Here is a 20,268-nt window from a genome sequence, read left to right as displayed (position 1 = left end):
TGAGTCTCAGGGACCTGGGAACGCTGAAGGCAAGTCTTATTAGTAAAGGCTTAAGTGAAGAAGGCATCAAGTACCTCAGCCTTCTGTTCTATAACGAGGCCCCCCACCCATTCAGCAGTGGGCCCACATTTTCTGTGGTCTACATTTTGCTGCTGGTGCACAAACATTTGTTGTTGTTGTTGCCTTTCATGTCCCTCACCAGTTTTTAACTCCAGATGGACTTTGGGGTTGACCACATGCTTGCATACTCAGTATCTCTGTTTCTTGCCTGAGTCACCTCTCCAGTTTTCTGCCTCTTGTATGCTTCCTTTTTAAGTCAGACTTATGTCAGGAGCAGTCTGTTACTCCATGCAGGCCTCCTGCTATCTTTGCCTGGGGTGATATATTTTGGAGCTTGAAGAAGGTGATCTTTGAAAACAACCAGCTTTCCAGAACTCCTCTTCTTGCTAAGACTGTATCCAGTGGGATTTCTTCAAGCAGATCTTGGAGGACAAAGTCTGTTCTGGAAGGCAAGGGCCTGATTTATCTTGTTCCTGCCTTTCAGGATCCTGAATTCTGCCATCTCACAGTCACTGAAGCAAAGGTTTCCTCTGACATTCCCTAACCAGTTCTTCCTGGTTTGTAAGCTCAAGGGTCAGTGAAGTGCCTCTTTGAAGCTTAGAATATCTGGCAGGAAAACTATAGTAACTTTTCTTTGTAAGCACTTATCTTACACTGATTACATGATGGCCTAAGAAGGCTTACTTGAGCAAGTGATATGCTTCACCTTGGTCCTCAGATGCACACAATGCATAAATGAAATGATGAATTACATTTGGGGAAAGTACATGCTACTTGGGCTAATTTTACAATTTTATGCTCAGACTTCTGTATGCAGTATAAGATCGTAGAATCATTCAGGTTGGAAAAGACCTCTGAGATCGAGTCCAGCCTTTAACCTAGTACTGAATTCCACCATTAAACCATGCTGTGAAGTTCTACATCTACACATTTTTCGAAGACCTCCAGGGATGGTGATTCAGCCAGTTCCCTGGGCAACCTATTCGATTGCTGCACAACCCTTTCAGTGAAGAAATTTCTCCTAGTATCTGGCCTAAACCTCCCTGGCATAACTCGAGGCTGCTTCCCCTCATCTTATCACTTGGTGCTTGGGAGAAGAGCCCGATTCCCACCTCGTTACAAAGTCCTTTAAGGTAAATGTAAAGTACAAAGATGTCTGGGTATTCAGCAGCCATTCTATTCTCATTGCTCTCTAAACTCATGTTTAGACAATTTAAAGTAAATGTTGTATGATAATTCCAAAATTGTCTAAGTTATTTAACTGTTCCAGAAGATGCACATCATTAATTCAAGACAGCCTTGGTTCAGGTTAGCAGTAGGCAAAGACCAGAAAGCAGCCTTCTGTGAAGATTGTAAGTTAAACACTTGTAGTTCATAAGGGTATTCAGGAGTACTTGGTATTCTTGTGGTGGTGTTTATCTGGCAATTGACTTGTTTATTGGAATATATGATAGGACAGACTTGCTTTCTGACATTTGATGAATACCCTGATGATGCTGGGTGTTTGTATGAATAACTAAGATGGGCATATCCCTCCTTAAATGCTGAAGAGCACATAAAGGCAATGGAAATTAATTTCTTGAATAGGTGAAGTCCCATAAGCGCTAAAGTAACAGTGAATGATGACTTCTGTAACCACAAACTGTTTGGGACCGCTTTGGCCTGTAGTGGATAAATCATGGGTGTTGCCTTACTTAAGTCAGTGTGATGACAAAGAGTAATGAATGTTTTTGTATGTTGAACAATGTTTGCTGTTTTGTTTTTTGATGAAACTTAAAAAAAAAAAAAAAGGTTGTTCTATAATGAAAGGAGCAGGTGTGATGACATGGGAAGGTTATTAAAGGCCAAACCAGAAAGTCTGTATGAACTAGCCCAATTGTAATCTTAGAGCCACTTCCTGGACATCAGCTCTTCTGCAGGCTCCTTCTGTCAAGCAGGGAAGCTATCAGAAGCTGTGATCTGGAACGTGAATTTCTCCAACAATGTTTCTTCCTCTGCTGTCTTCAAACCTTTTCCTGCTTCTGGAAGAGGCTGCTTATTGCAACCCTCTTTGAGGAGGGAAACATTAATAAAATGTTCTTATGCAGACCATGTTTTGTTTGCATTAATAACTTCCTTGGAAGGAGCAGAAACTGAGACTTGAACAAGATGGACTCTCAGTATGTGTGAGAGTCGCATAATGTGTTAGTTTTGACAAGAGTTTTGGGGGTGAGCTTGGTTCCTGGTGACAACAAATTTGGTTAGGTTTTGAACAACTGGACTTGTCATTTAGGAGTAAAATATTTCTGTGCATAGGTAATGAATGGTTAAAACTGTTAATATCAAAATGAGATACAGCAATGTGGAATTGAATGAAATGATTAGTGCTCAGACAAGCTGGCACTTCCAATGTCTGTATTTCAACTCTATGGATACTAAACATACTTAGAAGTCTTTAATATTGAAATATGTACTGAATGATAACTAAGTGTTACCAGTATAAAAATGCTGCTTCAAGCATCCAGTTGGAAGTTACTGGGGAGCTTACTTGCTAGTGCTGTTCTTAATGGTGTGTGTATTTGCTTTTGAAACTTAAACAAAACTTAATTTGTTACTTTCTTCAAGACTGATCTTTAAGTTCCCAATTTCAGTCTTTGAACGTGCATGGATAGGTTTAAACCCAAGTCAGTTAAGTCTGCAGAAGCTATTTTTAATAGGTCACAAAAAACCACACCAAATACTCAAGTTATGTTGAAGTAAATAAATGTTTTTAAATTGTTGCACAACTTACAAGGTCCTATGTGAGAGGAGAAGTTAGTAAACTGAGTAGTATTTGTTGCACTAGGCTGAACATCACTTTGCAGCTTTTACAGCATGATACTTTTGCTGAATAACTGCGAGATTAAACAAATCAGTGTCTCCCAAACTCGAGCATAGCAGTAGTGAAACAGTCAGTTTTTATTTAGTGTGCCCTGATACAATGACAAAAAAATTGGACTGTGAAGGGCCAGCAATTGTCAAACGATTGACTTGACTGTAGCAGCTGAAAAAGTGCTGCTTGATTCTTTGCTATTTTTTAAAAAAGTTGCCTTTTTCAGAAAATCAAGCAGTGGGAACATCAATAAATTTTAGTTTGGTTTCAGATTTCCTTTGGTCTTCCTCTGGAAAAAATGGTAACTTGATGAAGCATAGCACTACTTTCACTTCTGTTAAGTTCATGCTGGAGAGAACGTGCATTCCTCAACTCCCTGAGCAGGCTGTTCTGGCACTTGGGCTGTAAGCCTAGCCCACCCCCCATGCAGCAGGAAGAAATATATTTTTTCTGTTGATCCCATTTCCTTCCCCCCAGCTTGACAGATAATTTTAACTCCAACCTCTATAATACATTTTTTTCTCCCAATTGCAAGCCAACTTATGGCATAGTAATTTTCCTGTTGTAGTTTTTGGTGGGGGCAGGTAGAATCTGAGCTCCAATTACTCAGGGTAGTGAAATGCTAAAGAAACTTCATAACTTGGAAGCAGTAGCTGGTTTGAAGAGCTATTTCTTAGCCTCTTGTGTGACAGATCTCTACATCATTGTTCTCTGCAAGAGGAAAAGGTGCCAAACAAACTACTGCATGTGGCTTTTGCTTCAAATATTTTGGTGGTGCTGATTAACTGTGTTGTATGTAGCATGGCATTGGTAGGGTATGAGGGGTTTTCTAAACTCAAAGGATATAGGTTTTGATTTCATAGCTGAGCAGTTTCTTTACTCAGTCAGGTTTTCTTGTTGGCTTGCTAGCTGCCCCAGAAATATGTAGTTGTTTCACACTAGTATAATGGTTTCTAAGAAGAGTGATGCTCTTCTCTTCTGTTGCTTTTAAATTCAGAGCAACTTCCTCAAAAAAAGACGAGGTGGTGTTTCGGCTGTGTGTGAGTAAGCTTCTAAAAAACAGTTAGAATTGCCATCTATAACTAAACATGGTAGCAATTAGATAATATGAAATGGTAAAGGTGTTTTAGTGTTCTTCTGTTGTTTAAGTACTTGATTGTGACCTTTGAGTTTCTTGCTGATGCTAATTTTCTTGTTTCATCTAACCCAGAACTGTTGTCAGATCAGACACTTCTTTATCTGATTTTATTAAAACTATGCACGCAGTTGGCAGAAGTCTGATAGAGGATGCTTTGTTTGCAATTTTTTTGTGGTGATTCCCACATAAGTGAGTCATATTCTACACGTTGAATTAATTGCAGAGCAGGTATAAGTGGCCATGAGTACTGGGGGCAAAATCAACCTGGAAAATAATCATGTCATATCAAGTTTCTGACACAGGTAAGGTTTTAATGGTGCTGTAAATGAGCTCTGTCCCTTAGAAAACAGCCCACCATTTATAGTCCTTTTTCTATTTAATGTAACTAGATATTGTTGTGGCTAACCAAAGCATCACGTTAAACATTTGAGCAATGATTTATGCCATTAACTTTACACTTGAATCAACTGTTACACAAGAAAAATGAGTCTCTTATTAAAAACAAATTGCCTAATATCACTACAGAAGATGAATAATCAGTGTAAAATGCTATGTTAGCGTATCTTTTGCTGGTGAAGAAACATTTACTGTGGCAGGACTTATCCCAGATTGTGAGAGAAGTGTCTGTTTCTTCAACCATATATGTATTAAAATAGGGAAATATTTTTCTTTAATATTAAAAGGACCTAGTGAAAAATGTTTCCTTATGTACTTTTGAGCAGAAGTTGTAGAATTCTATCTTGTTCCTGCGTTTGCAGGTTGACTTGAGTAAACAAGTGAAAGCTGCATCTCTTACATGTTCCTTCCCTACTTCAGTACATTGTTTAGCCCTAAACCCAGTTAGTTTTAGTAACCTGTTAAGATCATGGAAATAAATGCTGGAAATAAAGATGCAGATAAATGAGCAATCATCTATGACGGGCACATGAGAACAAGTTCTTGGAACAGTCATGAGTGCTGGGGAGGGAATCGTAAGAACTTCAGAATTGGTTGGAATGAAAGCTGGCTTTATGACAGTAGCTGTGTCAATAATGGTGTTTAGAGTAAGTTAAAATGCAATGTCATGTAAATAGTGGGATGGTGAGTATTGTTCTATTTGGCTATCTTGCTACTGATAAGCATCACTGCTGTCAGAGGCTAGAAGTTAATCTATATTCTCATTTTGTTGTGGCTTAGTCTGAAAATGGATGCTCTTCTTTATCTGCTATCAGAAGGGTTGTTCAAAACTGCTTTTTCCTTTCTCATGCTTCAAAATGTTACCTTTTTGCAGTGAACTGCTGCTGTCTTGAACTCTAAGAAAAAAGGAAGTCTTAGTCTGGAACCACTGATGCTCACGGAGGGAGTTCAGAAGGGAAGCAGTGCTGACCAAGTTTATATGTAATGAACGGAAGATATTAAAATTCAGTCTGATCGCTAACCTACACTTTTGGTTTTGACACATGAAAATTTTTCATGTAGCTAGCAATACATGTGAAATTATCTGTCTTCAAAAATTATTGAAAGTAACAAGCGGATCTTAAATTTAACTGAATATCAAAATGAAACGAAGGCATTTATAGTAGATGTGCCTTCTACTTTATGTAGTGGGAGGTCTTAAACTGGGTGAACCTTCTCTGCTTCTGAAACTTATTATTCACTAAGTAACAGTGTGTTCATTTGTCTCTTTCTGTTTCTTGAATGTTTTCTGTGCCAACATGAATAAGTGAAATACCAATGTGATATGATTTTTATGAAGACCACATCAAGCTCTGCATCCTGATGTAGGAGAAGCAATCTGGGAATCTAGTAAGTCTATTACTACCTATGTGAAGCTATAGTTTGGGTTGTTTTAGAGGCTGTCTCAGTTGAGTTTTGTCACCTGTAAGAGAGGTAGAGGAGTGACCTGTGAGTATGTGGAAGAAAAGTTTTCATGCCCTTGAAATATGTATGAACTTCCTGTGGTGAAGCTTTTTGGCTTGGTTGGTGACCATACAATCTTAAGAAATTTCTTGGTACTTCTCTTTGACTGAACACTTGGTTTAGTGTTTAGATGAAAAGGAAGGACAGGATGTATCTCAGTTACTTGTGGGGAAAAATTGCGTAGCTGCATGTTGGATAGGGTTTTGGTAGGTACTAGAAGATGCAGGGTTACTTACAGCACTGTTGTGTATGGTGTCTGCTGTTCAGACAGGCATCTGAACACGGAGAGAACTTAGCTCTGTGGTATCATCTGTTATCATTTAGGACAGTACTAATCTGTACTTCTGCAGCAGGATTCGTACGAGGTGCTCAGAGACTTCGTGATGATTCACAAGTCTGAGTGTGCAGGAATGAACTGGAAGTGCTTTCAAAGCCTGTGTGTTGTATGGTATGAGGAACCTTCTGTAGACCTTCTTGTAAGGTAAAAGTAGCTAATTCAGCTGTGAATTTCATTTCCAGAGGATGATTACTGTATCTTATTTCTCCAGCTGAGTTTTGTATGTGCCTGAAGGTCAGAGCTCACTTATGTTACTAGATTGAAATGGAGTTACAGCATGTCTTAAAGCAGTTTTTAACTCAGAAATTAGAGTAGTTCTGTAAAGTCTCACGTATTCTGTGCTTTTGTTTCCTTTATGTCAAGTTTATGTATCTTAGAATTAACCAAAGCAGACACTAATAGTATGAATAAGTATCTTTGGTACCCAAATGATGTTACCTTGTTTTCCATATGGTTTTTGTTCTATAGTTATGTATTTTACTTGGACAGCAGGATTTCCTTTGCCTGGAGCCAAATGAATTTGTCTTAATCTCCAGTATAGACAGGTAGGTCAGCTTGCTGTTTTAGGGACCAGATGGCTGGAGTGTTCTAATTTACTTGACTTATTGCCAGAGGACTTTGAAACTATGCCTTGCTATGCTTGGAATGCAGTCTCTTGGTTTTCTCATGATTACCCCGGAGCCAATATACAGCATCCATATTAACTGAGAGGCAAAGCAGCTAGGCTCTGATCTGGTCTATTTAGGTTTGTGCCTAGCTTGAAGGGAAAAAGCAGCAGTCCTGTTGACAGATGCACAAATATGTGCATTGTTAGGTTGGCTTAAACTAGAAGCAGAAAAGAGAATTCAGCTGTTTCTTTAGACTTAGATTTCAGCCTTTAATTGTATTGTCCTATTCCACTACAGTTAAGTAGAAAAACTTAGATAATGCTGCTAAAATCAGTGCTAAACTATCTAATTTAAGTGATGTATCAATCTAATAAAGTCCAAATGAGATGAGTAGTGGTGAAATTGGAAACTGACTTTATTCGATACTTTCAAGGGAGCCTTTGAAGGAAAAGCATACTGTGTAGTTTAGATACAATAAAGGTTAACTTTTCTTAGTTAAAAATCACTTGTTTCAATCATGTGGGATGAGAGATTAAATCGAGGAATAGCATGTAACCCTGTTCTTCTTTTATTAAACTTTTCAAGATTGCTTCTCTCTTCCATTCACTGTTTGCAAAAAAAAAAAAAAAAAAACACAAACAACCAAACAAACCTTTATTGGATGTGGTTAATGTTATCTCATCCAAATTCTTGAATGACTTGTGAAATTTGGGGAGGACCAAGTAATGTCATGATGCACCCTGAAGCTGTTGGGTTTAACAGCAAAGCACAAAGCTTTGCCATTTATTCAAGGATGCATGCAAATCTGTTTTGCTAATGCTTATCATGTGGATGACAGTAGCTAGGGGTCAGAGCCTGATTAAAAATAAATAGTCACTTGAGCAGCTGTCTTGAAAAGATCTGAGTAAAATAAAGTGAAATACCAACAACTGGATCTGCTTGATACTGTAAACAAAAACAGGATGTGGTTTGCAATGAAAATACTGTGGCTGACAACAATGAAGGAAAATGGAGCTAAGTACCCTTTGCTTCTCTTTTTGCTGCTGGAGCCCCTCCCCCCTTCTCAAAGGCTTTCCCTGTTAATTTGGCTCAAGTGACTGGTTTCACAAAGGGAAAAGTGAACAGTTGTGAAGTAGTTATTGTACCCTTGCCACTTCGAGCCTAGTGAGACAAACTCTCTGAACTCAGTTCAAGATAAAGGATGTGCTTTGGCCTTTAGAGGGCAAGTCCTGGGGGAAGGAATGAACTCTGAAAGGTACAGAGTACGCAACTGGTTACCATTGTTTTTCTTATACTATCATGTGTAAGGCCCCCCGAGTCTGTAAGCTGTATTCAGAGTGCTTTCACAAGGAGATTTAGTTACCTCTGTTCATGTTGTTGTTTTTGTTCTGGACTAATACATAAAAATCTGTGCTAGCAAGAAGTAGGCATGAATGTGGCATAACTTCCCTGCATGATGGATTGTTCATAGTCTGGAAATCAAGGCTGGTTTCTACTTCACAGAAATAAGATCAGAAAAAAGGACTGGCCAACTCTGCTTTGAAATTATTTAAGATAGAATAGCTCATCTTAGCAGAATTCCAGACAAAGATATGCAATGTAGAAACTGTTTTCCTTGTAGAATTATAGCAAATACTTGAGTTCATTGTTTCAGGACAGACATCTAAAGAAATTGACAAGTTGTGGAGAACTTCATGGAGCTGTACTGATTTGCAACAAATTTCTAATGTGAGATTAAATGCTCCCATTGATACTATGCTTCCTAGAGGCTTGCTAAACATGGAAGAATGCACAAACCAGCAACTGGATTTTAATGAGATGGCTTGTGATGAAGTTGCTTTTACAGCATATAGACCAGGTGATTTGATTAGCATTCTGAATTTGTCAAGCAAAACTGTTACTGCAGCTTATTCCTCAAGAGAAACCCGGGGCTCTGCTACTGTTACAGCCGGGGCTGTATGTGTTCACTGCATGTTGACACAGGAATATTCGTGGGCACCTTGATAAAATGACATATGTTTTGAATCAACTTCTGTAACTTTACAGAAATTAACATGTCTTAATCCTTTTTAACTGGGTTTAATGTAAAAGTTGCAAGAAGAGTTTCACTTCCAACATCTGGCAAATTCTTGGTAATGTCAATATAGGCATTCAGGAGAATCTTTACTTTTGTGTTCCGTCAACCCACAAAGACCAACAAACAAACTTTGGACTCTAATGTTAAACACATTTTTCATATCATACAAGCTATTTGTCTTTCAAACTCTTCCTACAAGTAGAACTAGGCACTACTGAATGTTTGTGGTGTCTTGTGTTGTGGTTCAAACCAACTCTTAAAGAATTACAGAAGCTGAAACTATTTCCCCTTCTTACTGAAAAACTGTTCTTAGCTATACACAACATGCTAAGGAGATGGGAAAGGGACCTCTTGGGGTCTTCCTGTCCTGTTTTCTTATAGCAGAAGCAAACATGACAAAAAGCTGTAAAATATGGCCCAAGAGAAAGTCTTTCTCTTGCTTTTCCATGGAGAAAGTACTCCAGAGCATGAAACTGGAAAGCATACTGATCTTTTACAAATCTTTTACAAATCAATGACAGATAAGAGTAAGATCTATGAATAAAATTAAAATCCAAAAGCAGCAGGACATCTTCATTTCCTCCTGGTCCGTCTAGCTGTGCTCCTAGAAGCCTTCCAGTGGCCACGTGTGTCTCATTTTCTTTAAATTTCTAGGCTTGCGAGCTTGACAGTCTCAGGTTACCAGTAGTTAAGTAGCAGGGAAGTAGCTCCTTCTTTATTTTAGTTCAAGTGAAGCTCCTCTTATAAAGTCACACAGAGTATTGAGATGAATGTGGATGCGTTGAAATTGTAACAGTGAAACTATCTTCATAATTTTGCTTGAGAACTTCCCTTGCTCTGTGCAGATAAAAACATTCAAGTGTAGGTCTGGTTACTGTGTTAACCATTGCAAAGTTGCTTTGATGCAGTGGGTAATAACCAATTCAATATTATTTAACGGCATTAATTTAAATTCTATGGAGAGTGCTGCTTCTCAGTTAGCTAAGGGAGGATTATTTTAGGTGGTAAGAATATCTGAAACACAAGTTTGAATCCTGTTTTTTCCCCCACACTTATCCTGTTGAATAGGAATAGAAAAAGGTTCCCAAGGTAACTGTTCTTTATTAGCATGAAGCTGTACAAACCTTCCTGTCTGAAATAGGGAACTCATAGATATTACATCTTAAGAAGAACCCCCAGCCCCTTTAATTCCTTTGTCATTAGACTTTGGAGAAGGTGGAGCTGAGTGGTGAATCTATCTTATTACACAGTGGTGCATCTGAAAACTACGTAGTTCATATAAAGTTCAGTCCGAAGAAACTGGATCTCATTGAAACAAGAAGTAAAAAATCCTCCTAGCCACATAGCTAAAAAGGAAAACACACAACTTTCTGGGATTGTGTATTTTTAGCCTTGAATGTGGCTTCAGGTTTTGAGAACTTGCCTGTTAAATCCTATGTGGTATGCTGTGTTATGCTGTCTCCATACCTTGCTTACAAATCCAAAGAACTTCTGGAAGGGTTAATAGCTACATAAATATGGAATGCTTTCAATTGAACCACGGGGTTCTATGTTTAAACAGATTGAGTATGAGCACTGTTGGTACTTAAGAAATTACTCTTCATGATATTCTCTAGGAAGATTGACCTTTTAAATTGAGACCTCGCGGGAACTGCCCAAAATCTCATGTCTTGTCTGTGTGCTATATAGTGCTAAGAATACAGGAGGAGCCAGTTTCTGCTTTGTAATGAACTGGAAGAGAAATAGGCTCTTCTGGGAGTCTAGGACAAAGACAGTTTCTGTTCCAGAAGTTCTGAGGTTAAAGCTCCCCACAAAAAAATCAAAATGGAAATTGACTCGTGCTCTGTTACTTTCATGTGAAGACTAAACTTTCATGTGAAGACTAAAGATTCTAGCTAGGCATAGCAAAGAATGTCAGTGTGTGTATACATATAGGTATATAAAGTGTTTGTCTATAACTAGTAGATGATGAGCTCAAGCTCCTAAAGAGACTCTTCAGACTGGGCTAATAAACCTATATGAACTTATATAAAGCATATTGTGATGTAAACAGAAATGGTTTCTTAGTTGTTTGTGACTGACTGTTCAATCGAAGATAGCAAGCTGAATACTGATTATTAGAAAGACCTGTGAGGCCTACATTCCTTGCTTGCAAACTAAAATTTCATACCTTAAAAATATATATCCTCAAAAATACTCTGTATAAAAATTAAAAAAAAACTTTGAACGACGTGCAGGTTGGTGCAGCTGCAAGAGAAATTTTGAAGGCAATGGGCTTACCCCCACTAGATCTTGGAAATAAAGTATTACTCTTCTTCACCTCATGACAGCCTTCCCTGTCTGCACAATCTATCATTGTAATCCAGGGTTTATGCAAATAACTCCTTTTTGGTGTTGTCTCTATCATGCATGCACAAATGATAAATATTAAAAAAAAAAAAATGCAATGGAAATAAATGGAACAATGGTGTACTGTCTGTGCAGGGTCATGTAACCCTGCCCCAAGAAATGAATGAGACACAAGGGTGCTCCTGAGGCACTGTCATGGAGTTTACAAGTCATGGCAATACTGCAGTGTTGTGTACTAGTGGGGTGTACAGCTGTTAGTGAGCTACAGTCAGCATAGAGACAGAAATCTAGTATAAAATTGAAAACCTTCAATATCTCTATTCTTTCCTCTGTCACTTATAAATATCTACATGACTAATTGCAAATGTAACACCAGTTAAATTAAGAACTATTAAATGTAGGCCAGACTGACTCTTAAGTTTGAACCAAATAGAGTATTAGGGTTAGGGTACATCTGTAAAGCCCCTCTGAAAAGGACACAAGTAGGTAGACAGCAAGACAGCAATTTTGGCTAATGGAGTAAATGTGCAGCCAAGTGGTGCTTCTAGAAGGTTGTACAACATTGGAATTGCCAAATGCTGAGCATGCTGGCACACTAGAAACTGTCAAAAAACAACAAACCTTTAAATACCAGCTGATTGAGGATTTTTCAGTGCTATCTTGTCTAGCTTGAGCAGGCCTGGCAGCTCTTGACACACACTAGTGTCTGGGTTAAAGACCTTCTGCTTTCAGATGCCTTTATGAATGGCTTATTCAGCTGGAAAATACAGTGAACAAAGAAGCTGGAAATATTTTGTCAAGTTGGTGATCTCAGAGTCCAGAGAGCCAGCTACCAATTACAAGGACTTCTATTGTATACCATGAGTTAGTGTGTAGAAAAACCCGGATCTTATTCTATCTATCCCTTTATTAGCTTCTTTGTAATTATTTCTGCCTAAGGATGATGTGAGATGTGGATTGTGTTCTCAGTAATTAAGTACATTTTTCTAATAGAGTGGACAAGTTCAATAGCAAAATGAAGGCAATCTTTTTCAACTTTGAACTTGGTTTCTGACACTTGGGTTAGGAGGGAGGGAAGTCTGCAGAGTTGATTGTCATTTGTATTTTAACACAAATGTGGCAAACAAATATCATTTCTGTGGAGTATTGTTGGAGAGATGAGTGCCCTGCCAGTTAATTTATTGGGGATGCTGTTGAGTGACAAGGTATGATTTCTAGAACATTAGGCTAACGTGGTATAAAGGTCTCAAAACTAGATACAGCAGCAACTAACCTAGTGAAAGGAAGTGTCCCTAGCACAAATCCTTCTTTAGTTGTTGTTGCTATTTGTATTATTACAGGTTTTACACTGACATTCTGAATCTTACATTTGATTTCTTTCTCCTGCAGGTTGGAAAAGAGACAGTTCAGACTACAGAAGACCAGATCTTGAAAAGGGATATGCCACCAGCATTCATCAAGTAAACTCATTTTATTGTCAATCTTCTACTGTTGGTACCAAAAACCTGTTCCAATGATGGGTCATTGTTAAACGCTTTTGTTGTACATATTAGAAAATACTCTCATGTGAATAATTCTTTGGAAACTTGAGTTTGACCTTCTTTAGAAATGACCTTTCTGCCAACAGTGACTTTTCCTGTTATATTTATGCATATCTATGATATTTATTATGTTTATGGTATTTATTTATATTTATGCATATCTATGGTATTTTTCTATGGTATTTTTCCTTTTAAAAATAAACTTTTTTTCAGACTAACACCACCACTTACCTATATGCTGTTGTTGTTTTTGCCTAATGGTATCAGAGATGATGCGCTCTCAAATCTTGTGTTAATTTGATGGAGAAGTATGAAGGTGGCAGTATAGCCAGCTGATGTGTGGTATTACTGCCTGGAAATTTGAGGCATTTGAAGAGTAGTGACTGACATTTTTAATTTCATGGCTCAGTGTCAAGGATGAATGATACTCTCCTTCTGCTATCTTAAATCTAAACATCATAGATCACAACTTCTTGTGGAATTGCCAAGCTTCTGACTGTCAACTGGCAGACTTTTCTCTGAAGTGAACTTGCCCTATACGCTCAAGGCAGTGACCTCTCCATTGATGTTCTCTAATACGTACAAAATGAATTTGTATTTTACTGTATTCCCCAAAACAAAATAAGCAGATACTCAAAGTAAGAAAACAGACAATTGGAAAAACAATGAAATGGAGAACAAAGATGAAGTCAGAAGAGAACTTACAGTACAGCATTGAAAAAAATGTTCCATTGTAGGTTGATGAAATGAGTAATAAAAAAAAGTGCTAGGACCAGATACTATAATGAATTATAGAAGTTGAAGAATGAAATAGCTCAAGTTCAAAAAGGAAATAAATTACAGAGATCTTATGATAGATGAGAGGATGGGGAAGTTACCAACCATATTAAGTTCAACAAGGGCAAGTGTTGGATTCTGCAGCTGGAATGGGGCAGCTCTGGCTACAGGTATAGACAGGGGGATGAGAGGCTGGAAAGCCCCCACAGAAAGGGATCTGGGGCTTCTGGTTGACAACAAGTTGAACACCAGTTGCAGCGTGCCCTGGCAGCCGAAAGGGCCAGCCTCGTACTGGGTACATGAGGCACAGCAGTGCTGAGGTTCAGCCTCACCTTGAGCACTGTGTGCACTCTGATGTTCTTATATTGTGGCAGACAAAACAATTAGTATCTGAAAAAGAGCTATGAAGATGGAAAAGGGTCTAGAAGAAAAGGGTCTAGAAGGCAAGATGTATGCGGAGCGGCTGAGGGCCTTTGGTTTGTTCAGAGCAGAGCAGGCTGAGGGGAGGCCTCATGGCGGCCTGCAGCTCCCTCACGAGGGGAGCGGAGGGGCAGGCTCTGAGCTCTGCTCTCTGGGGACAGTGACAGGACCCGAGGGAATGGCATGGAGCTGTGACAGGGGAGGGTCAGGCTGGGTGTTAGAGAAAGGCTCTTCACTGAGAAGGTGGTCAGGCACTGGGACAGGCTTCCCAGGGCAGTGGTCACAGCATCAAACCTGCTGAAGTTCAAGAAGCATTTAGGCAGTACTCTCAGATACGTGGTCTGATTTTTGGGTGGTGGTGTGTGGAGCCAAGAGTTGGACTTAATGATTCTTGTGGGTCCATTCCAACTCAGGATATTTTATGAACTAAGTTATTAGTGAGTTACAGTATCTCGCTGGAGACTATCCAGAATGTCTGTCAAGGCATTGCTACTGCCTGAGAAGTTTCCGCTGAGGGAAACTTGGGGAGCAGGAAGTCTATAGGTCTCACATGCCTATGGAGCAAATGACTAGAAATTCTGTGCAAAGAAGGAGAATTAGCAGACCCTAAATAGATGTGCATATTTGCTTTGGGTGAATTAAGTGTTTCTGGTGAGGGAAATTCCGCGTTCTAAGACACCTCTTGGTGTCTTAGATACATGGTGTCTAGAGATATTACAAACGGGAAAAGGATAATCAGAGTTGTATGGTACACATTGGTTTCTGAAGTTTTTGGCACAGTCTGAAGGCTTTTAAAGAAAATGAAGTAGACACGGTAATAAGAAAAGATCTGTCATGGAAAAGAGAAGATTGAAAGTGAAAAGAAAAATTACATGGTTAACCCTAGCAATGGTGGGAGGTAATTAGTTGGGCTTTAAAGATCTGGGCTGGTATTGGTGCTTTTAACAGTGTTCACTAATGCCCTGGAAACTAGAATGAGCAGTGAGGTGAAACTACTTGATGATTTACCCAAAATCTTATGCAGGATAGTGAGATTAACGGATGACTTAGAAATTACAGCAGGAACACATTAAAGTGAGTTATTTGATATTAAGCGTGGATGAAATCATTTTGGAAGGTCTGAAGTGGTGTCTGTGTGTGGGAGAGCAGCAGCTCTTGCTTCTGACAGGATGTTTGGCTTTGAACTGACCATCACTGATAACGACAGCCAGGTTCTGGTTCTGTGATATGCTGGTGAGAGCACCCATAATATGCTCAGTAGTGGTCACAATGTAAACCAACAGGTTTATCAGTGAAGGATGAGAGGCTAAAATGTCACTATATGCTACCATCCCACACCTTGAATAGCACATGGAGAAGGTGAAGTTTCTACTTTTCTTCCTGTGCAAGAACGTGATGAGGGCATTGCGTTAAGATAGTTCATAAACCAACAGTAGGGGGACGTTACTCATGCGAGTCAGGTACTATTACAATTCCTTTATGTAAGTTTGGAGGATAACAAGCAAGTATTCAGAGGAATTCATTGTGGAATATCAAATAGGCAAACTACAGGAAATCCTAGAAACTGAAAATTGTTGGAGGATGGGAGAGTGCCCAAAGGAAGTATGATAAATGCTTATTCTGTTCTTAACCCACTGAAGGCATGTATTTGTAGCTACTTTTGCAGACAGGATACTTTGCTAAATGGGCCTTTGATACAGTCCACTACAGTATTTATTATGCTGTGTTTCTGGTGTGTGATCTTGTTTGGCTGTTTTGTTTGGTAGGATTTGACTTGTTTTTTTTCTGAATATTTATTTATTGGAGGGTGTGTGTGTACGTGTATTAAAATGAGACTAAAACTGTTTTCTTGCTTCTTAGTGAGTTGTATATGTGTGTAATGCTGTACTCATTTTCTAGGATGTGTAGAGTTTTACTTCATTATAGCTTCTTGTTCACTAAAGCGAGTAAGGGATTAAGGAAAAGACTTGTTAATCGCTTACAGCAACCAGGCTTTGATCAACATTTAGGAGATTCTGGAGACTTACATAGTTAAGTTACTATAGAAATGTGATATAAGCACTGCTAAATGGTACCACTTCATGCTGAAAGCAAGGACCTTGTGCAGCAATGTATGACTGCTTGGATTGTAATACAGTAAAAATGGAAAGCAAAACCATGTCCCAGTAATGAAATGTACTTCATGTGGTACTTAAGATTCAATAACATGAATTTTGAATGATCAATGGCATTCATGAATGATAACCTGTTGCATTTGTTGGTGTTTGTTAACCTGGAATTTATAATAGAGTGAACTAGTACTTGTTAATGGTTTCTTGTTGACACTGTGGAGCACATCATCACTGACTTGTGTGTTGTAGGAACAAGTGATAGTCATGAATGAGCTGCCAAGGGAGTCCTACCTGTTTCTGTGTTTAAGGGCAGGACTTGGATTCAGGAGGTGAAACGGATGAGGGTTGTTTTTCTTTTGAGGGGAGGGGTGCTTGTTTCTCAAGTGCTGGTTCAGAAACTGGCAGTCCTCTTTAAGGGCTTTCTACAAAACTTGTACTGACACACGTCTGATAGGATAATGAACACTGTGCATGCACTAGCACTGCATTCCCTGTGCATATTTTCCGCACTCAAAATGACCACCAGACTTGAGGCGATGACTCTTGGAGGATGAGGGAGAAGATTGGTTTAGTCTTCTTAAATACTGGGTTTTTGGCTCACTTGAGACTGACGTTGAAGGTTCATAATAAGTATAATATATATGATGGTAATGTGTCAGGTTTTCCAGTAGGAGTGTGATTGTGCAGCAGAACTATTTGTTGGCTGCTGAGAAGCTATGATGCATCCCTTTGCTTGCTGCTGACATAAACCACGTTGGAACTACTGACTTAGAGTTAAAAAATGCCATGTTATTTATTTTAATTGTCTTAATCCTGAGGGAGTATGAGTAATTCATATAAATTATATCAGATGTTTTGCAGTGTGTTTATATTATTTGTTATACTTGTAAAGAAGGAAAAGCTGCTATCTCTAGACAAAGAATAGTGTAACACCTGATTTGTTTGCACTCAGAATAAAAATGTCTGCATTTAACTTGCATATGCAAATTCATTTAATAAATCATCAGTAATGCTGTTCTGTATTGGCATTTTTGTGGCCAAGCTAGAGCTGCATTGCTGGTCAGCTATATTAACCAGCTGAAGTTAACACAAATTAAAAAGCAAACAAAATATTTCTGAACAGTAAGTAACCTAAACTCTAGTGAGCTTAGCCACTACAACTGGAGTCATTAGAAATTGAAACAAGCCTGATCTAGGCATTTTGAGCAGGCATCTTTGTTTCAGCCCTAGGGGAAAAAAAAAGTTCAGCATAAGCTAAATTTTTCCTCACGCTTTTTAAAGAAGATAACAGCAATGAAGCTGACCGACTACTGAAAAATAGCATTGTTGGGAATAGCGTGACCCATGTCTGTCTTCTCCACACAGAATTTGGCTGGTGTTAACATAGTTATATTGTAATCACTCCTCTAAAATAAATACACTTTTTTTTTTTAATGAAGCTGTATTTTTAATTTGTAATACAGGGATTAGATGGTTTTGGCTGTCGAACTGAGAAGAAAGAAAATGGATTTGTCATTACCTATCTGACCTATGTGTTAATGCTAAATCCTCTGTAATTAGGAGCATAAAATGAAACAACATAAGTGAACAGTGTGTTTTCCTAGTCTTAACGGAGAAATGGTTTTAGAAAAACTGTGTTCTTTCACATGCATCTTTGAACTGAATATTTAAAAAGAGCTAGCTGATTTAAAAGTAGTTGAATTATATGTAACCCTACCTGACACTATTCCCCTGCCTTTGCTTTTGTTTATGTCTACAATGCAAGTTAGGCTGCAGGTATCTCTGTGCCAAAGTCTGATTTTCTCAGTGTTAAGCTAGTGAAGTGAACACAGGGAGATTATAGGGATGACTTATCTTAAGGTAGAGGCAATTGAGTTACTGGAAGGTAGATCATATCATGGTCTTGCATTACTCTAACTATTCAGCTGTCTCTGTCTTCTTACAGGCTTGTTCTTTCATACACTACAGTAAACACGTTGACTTACTTGCCAGTGAAGAGATGTCACCGCTTACTATGGCTAGTAGTTCACATGAGCAATGTGAAATGTAAAATATTTGATTCTCTGAAGCTTCTTGCTTTAGTGTTGAAAGTGTCTTAATGAAAAAGACTTAGTCTTTTTGACTACTATTAGTCTTTAAACTGTTATTTATTTTTAACGACAACAAGAAAAAAACATTCTGAACGGTACTTCATAACGTTTTTTTAAAAAAATGGTGCTATGCTAGAATTGCCAAACTTTGAAACGGCTTGTCAGTAAATCGAACAGAATTACCACAGTCATTCTGAAATGTAATCAAGTCCAATACAAAATACTACTCAAAATGAAGTAGACCACAAAGTAAAACGAGATGTTTTTACACACACAGTCTGTATTTTAGCAGTTTTAATGTTTTTTGAAAGTACATAAACATTCTCATCTATACAAACCCAATTCCATTACAGTTATGTTGTGATCTGTGTACGTCTAAGAAAATGAGTATCAAAATACATCTTGCTTACTGACCTTCAACTATAAATGGGGTGTTATCTAACGTTCATTCAATTTGGTTCAAATAATGTTCAATTTGGTTTACATATCTAGCAGTTATTTAGCTGTTTTTTGGGCATTTAAAATGCAATTTTTATTTATAAGCCAACACCCTGAATATTAAAATGAATTATTTATGATGTATTAGTGTGTAATGTACATTATATTACAGCCTATGCAGGCTCTTCTGTGAACTGGTATTTTAGGATCTTTTGGTGTTGGAGGACCTTCAGCTCTGATGTTTATCGAGCATACCTGCTTCCCTTTGCAAACTAGATATAATATATGCTCTCCGGTTCTGAATGTGACAAAGAATAGGTGATGGTGGTGGTAACTCACAGAAATTGTCATTGGCATTACTTTCTTTATTTCTATGGCTTATTTTTTCCGTTTGTCTAAACTTAAAATATTTTTGTCTCAAAGTACGTATATAAAATACATACCTATCTGAAGTTTTCTTTAATCTTATAGTGTAATTCTGTAGGTGTGGATTCTACACAAAAATGCAAATTATACAAATTAAAAGCATAAAGTATCAAAGATGCTGTGAATCAGCTGTGCTTTAATGAAGTTTTAGGCTGAAAATTTACCGTAGCAATGAACTTGAAGTTGAAATGAAGCAATGAAAGAAATTGAAAGCTTTTGTATGTGTTTGATTTTTGTGAGAGAAAAGCAACTCTTTGAAGTGTGGTTTATTGGGGGGAAAAAATCCAAGTAACTGATTTACTCCCTACTCCCCTTTCCAATCTTTTGTTTCCTGGCATGTATGCCTTGCAAGGATCGGAGGGCATCTGTGTTTTTTTTTTTTTTTTAACACCTCTCTGCTTTTTTGTATGTAGTGCATGCTCCTGAGGTCTTTTAAATGTAGTGGGAAATTTGTACAAAGTGGGCATTGTAGAAGTAAAATGCAGGATTACGTTTTGAAAGTCCAGCTCTGAAAAAAAAAAACTGTAAGAGAAGTCTTTGAATCTTTAGAAACTTTATTTTTGTGCTAAATTGTGGTGACTTCTGGAGGTAATGCACACTTACACTAGTTTTTTTTCTTTTTTTTTTCACAAATGAAAAAGCCAGCCTTGGGATGATAATTGGCATTAAACAGATGACCATGAAATTGGACTGTAGGAAATGAAGTATTTCTGAGCATGTCTCAGAGCTGGTTGAATAGGTGATTTGTTTAATCCCTTTCTTGGCAGAGTTGAAAAGAATGAATTTGAGAAGTAAGTGGGGAAATCTAATTTAGTGCCATCAGTTGACTTTGATAATAGAGCTGAGTACATGGCATAGCAATGAGCAGACCATTCCCACTTTAAAGTCCTCTTGTGTTTTCCTGCTCAGTCGTGAGCTACCACCACCTGATGTGCTGAGCAGATGTCTCACTGAAGATCAGGTCGTGGTAAGGGCAGCTGACCCAATTCGATCTGCTCGAGGGAGCCATTAGATGAAAACGTTACTTTATGAAAAAATGTGTGTTTTCCTGTAACGAATCTTATTTCTAGTGTAGCCAATGTTAGTAGTAACCATTAAGTTCTGCCATTTGTGTAGCAAGGAGCATAGGGGAGAAAATGAAATAAC

General features: G+C 38.2%; 1 protein-coding gene across 3 annotated transcripts in view; it reads left to right on the top strand.

Moving 5' to 3' along the window:
* The window catches only part of VCL (vinculin), a 63,846-nt gene that overhangs the window by 8,874 nt on the left and 34,704 nt on the right, over window positions 1-20,268 (top strand). For all 3 annotated transcript variants that reach the window (XM_035542937.1, XM_035542946.1, XM_050712029.1), the window contains exon 2: window positions 12,709-12,779. In XM_035542937.1, the coding sequence (XP_035398830.1) occupies window positions 12,709-12,779 (71 nt within the window). The remainder of the gene's footprint in view (window positions 1-12,708; window positions 12,780-20,268) is intronic.

Source organism: Cygnus atratus, chromosome 7 (genome assembly GCF_013377495.2).
Source record: "Cygnus atratus isolate AKBS03 ecotype Queensland, Australia chromosome 7, CAtr_DNAZoo_HiC_assembly, whole genome shotgun sequence".
Taxonomy (NCBI): domain Eukaryota; kingdom Metazoa; phylum Chordata; class Aves; order Anseriformes; family Anatidae; genus Cygnus; species Cygnus atratus.
The sequence above is the reverse complement of the archived record's forward strand: the minus strand, read 5'-3'. Positions and strand labels throughout refer to the sequence as shown.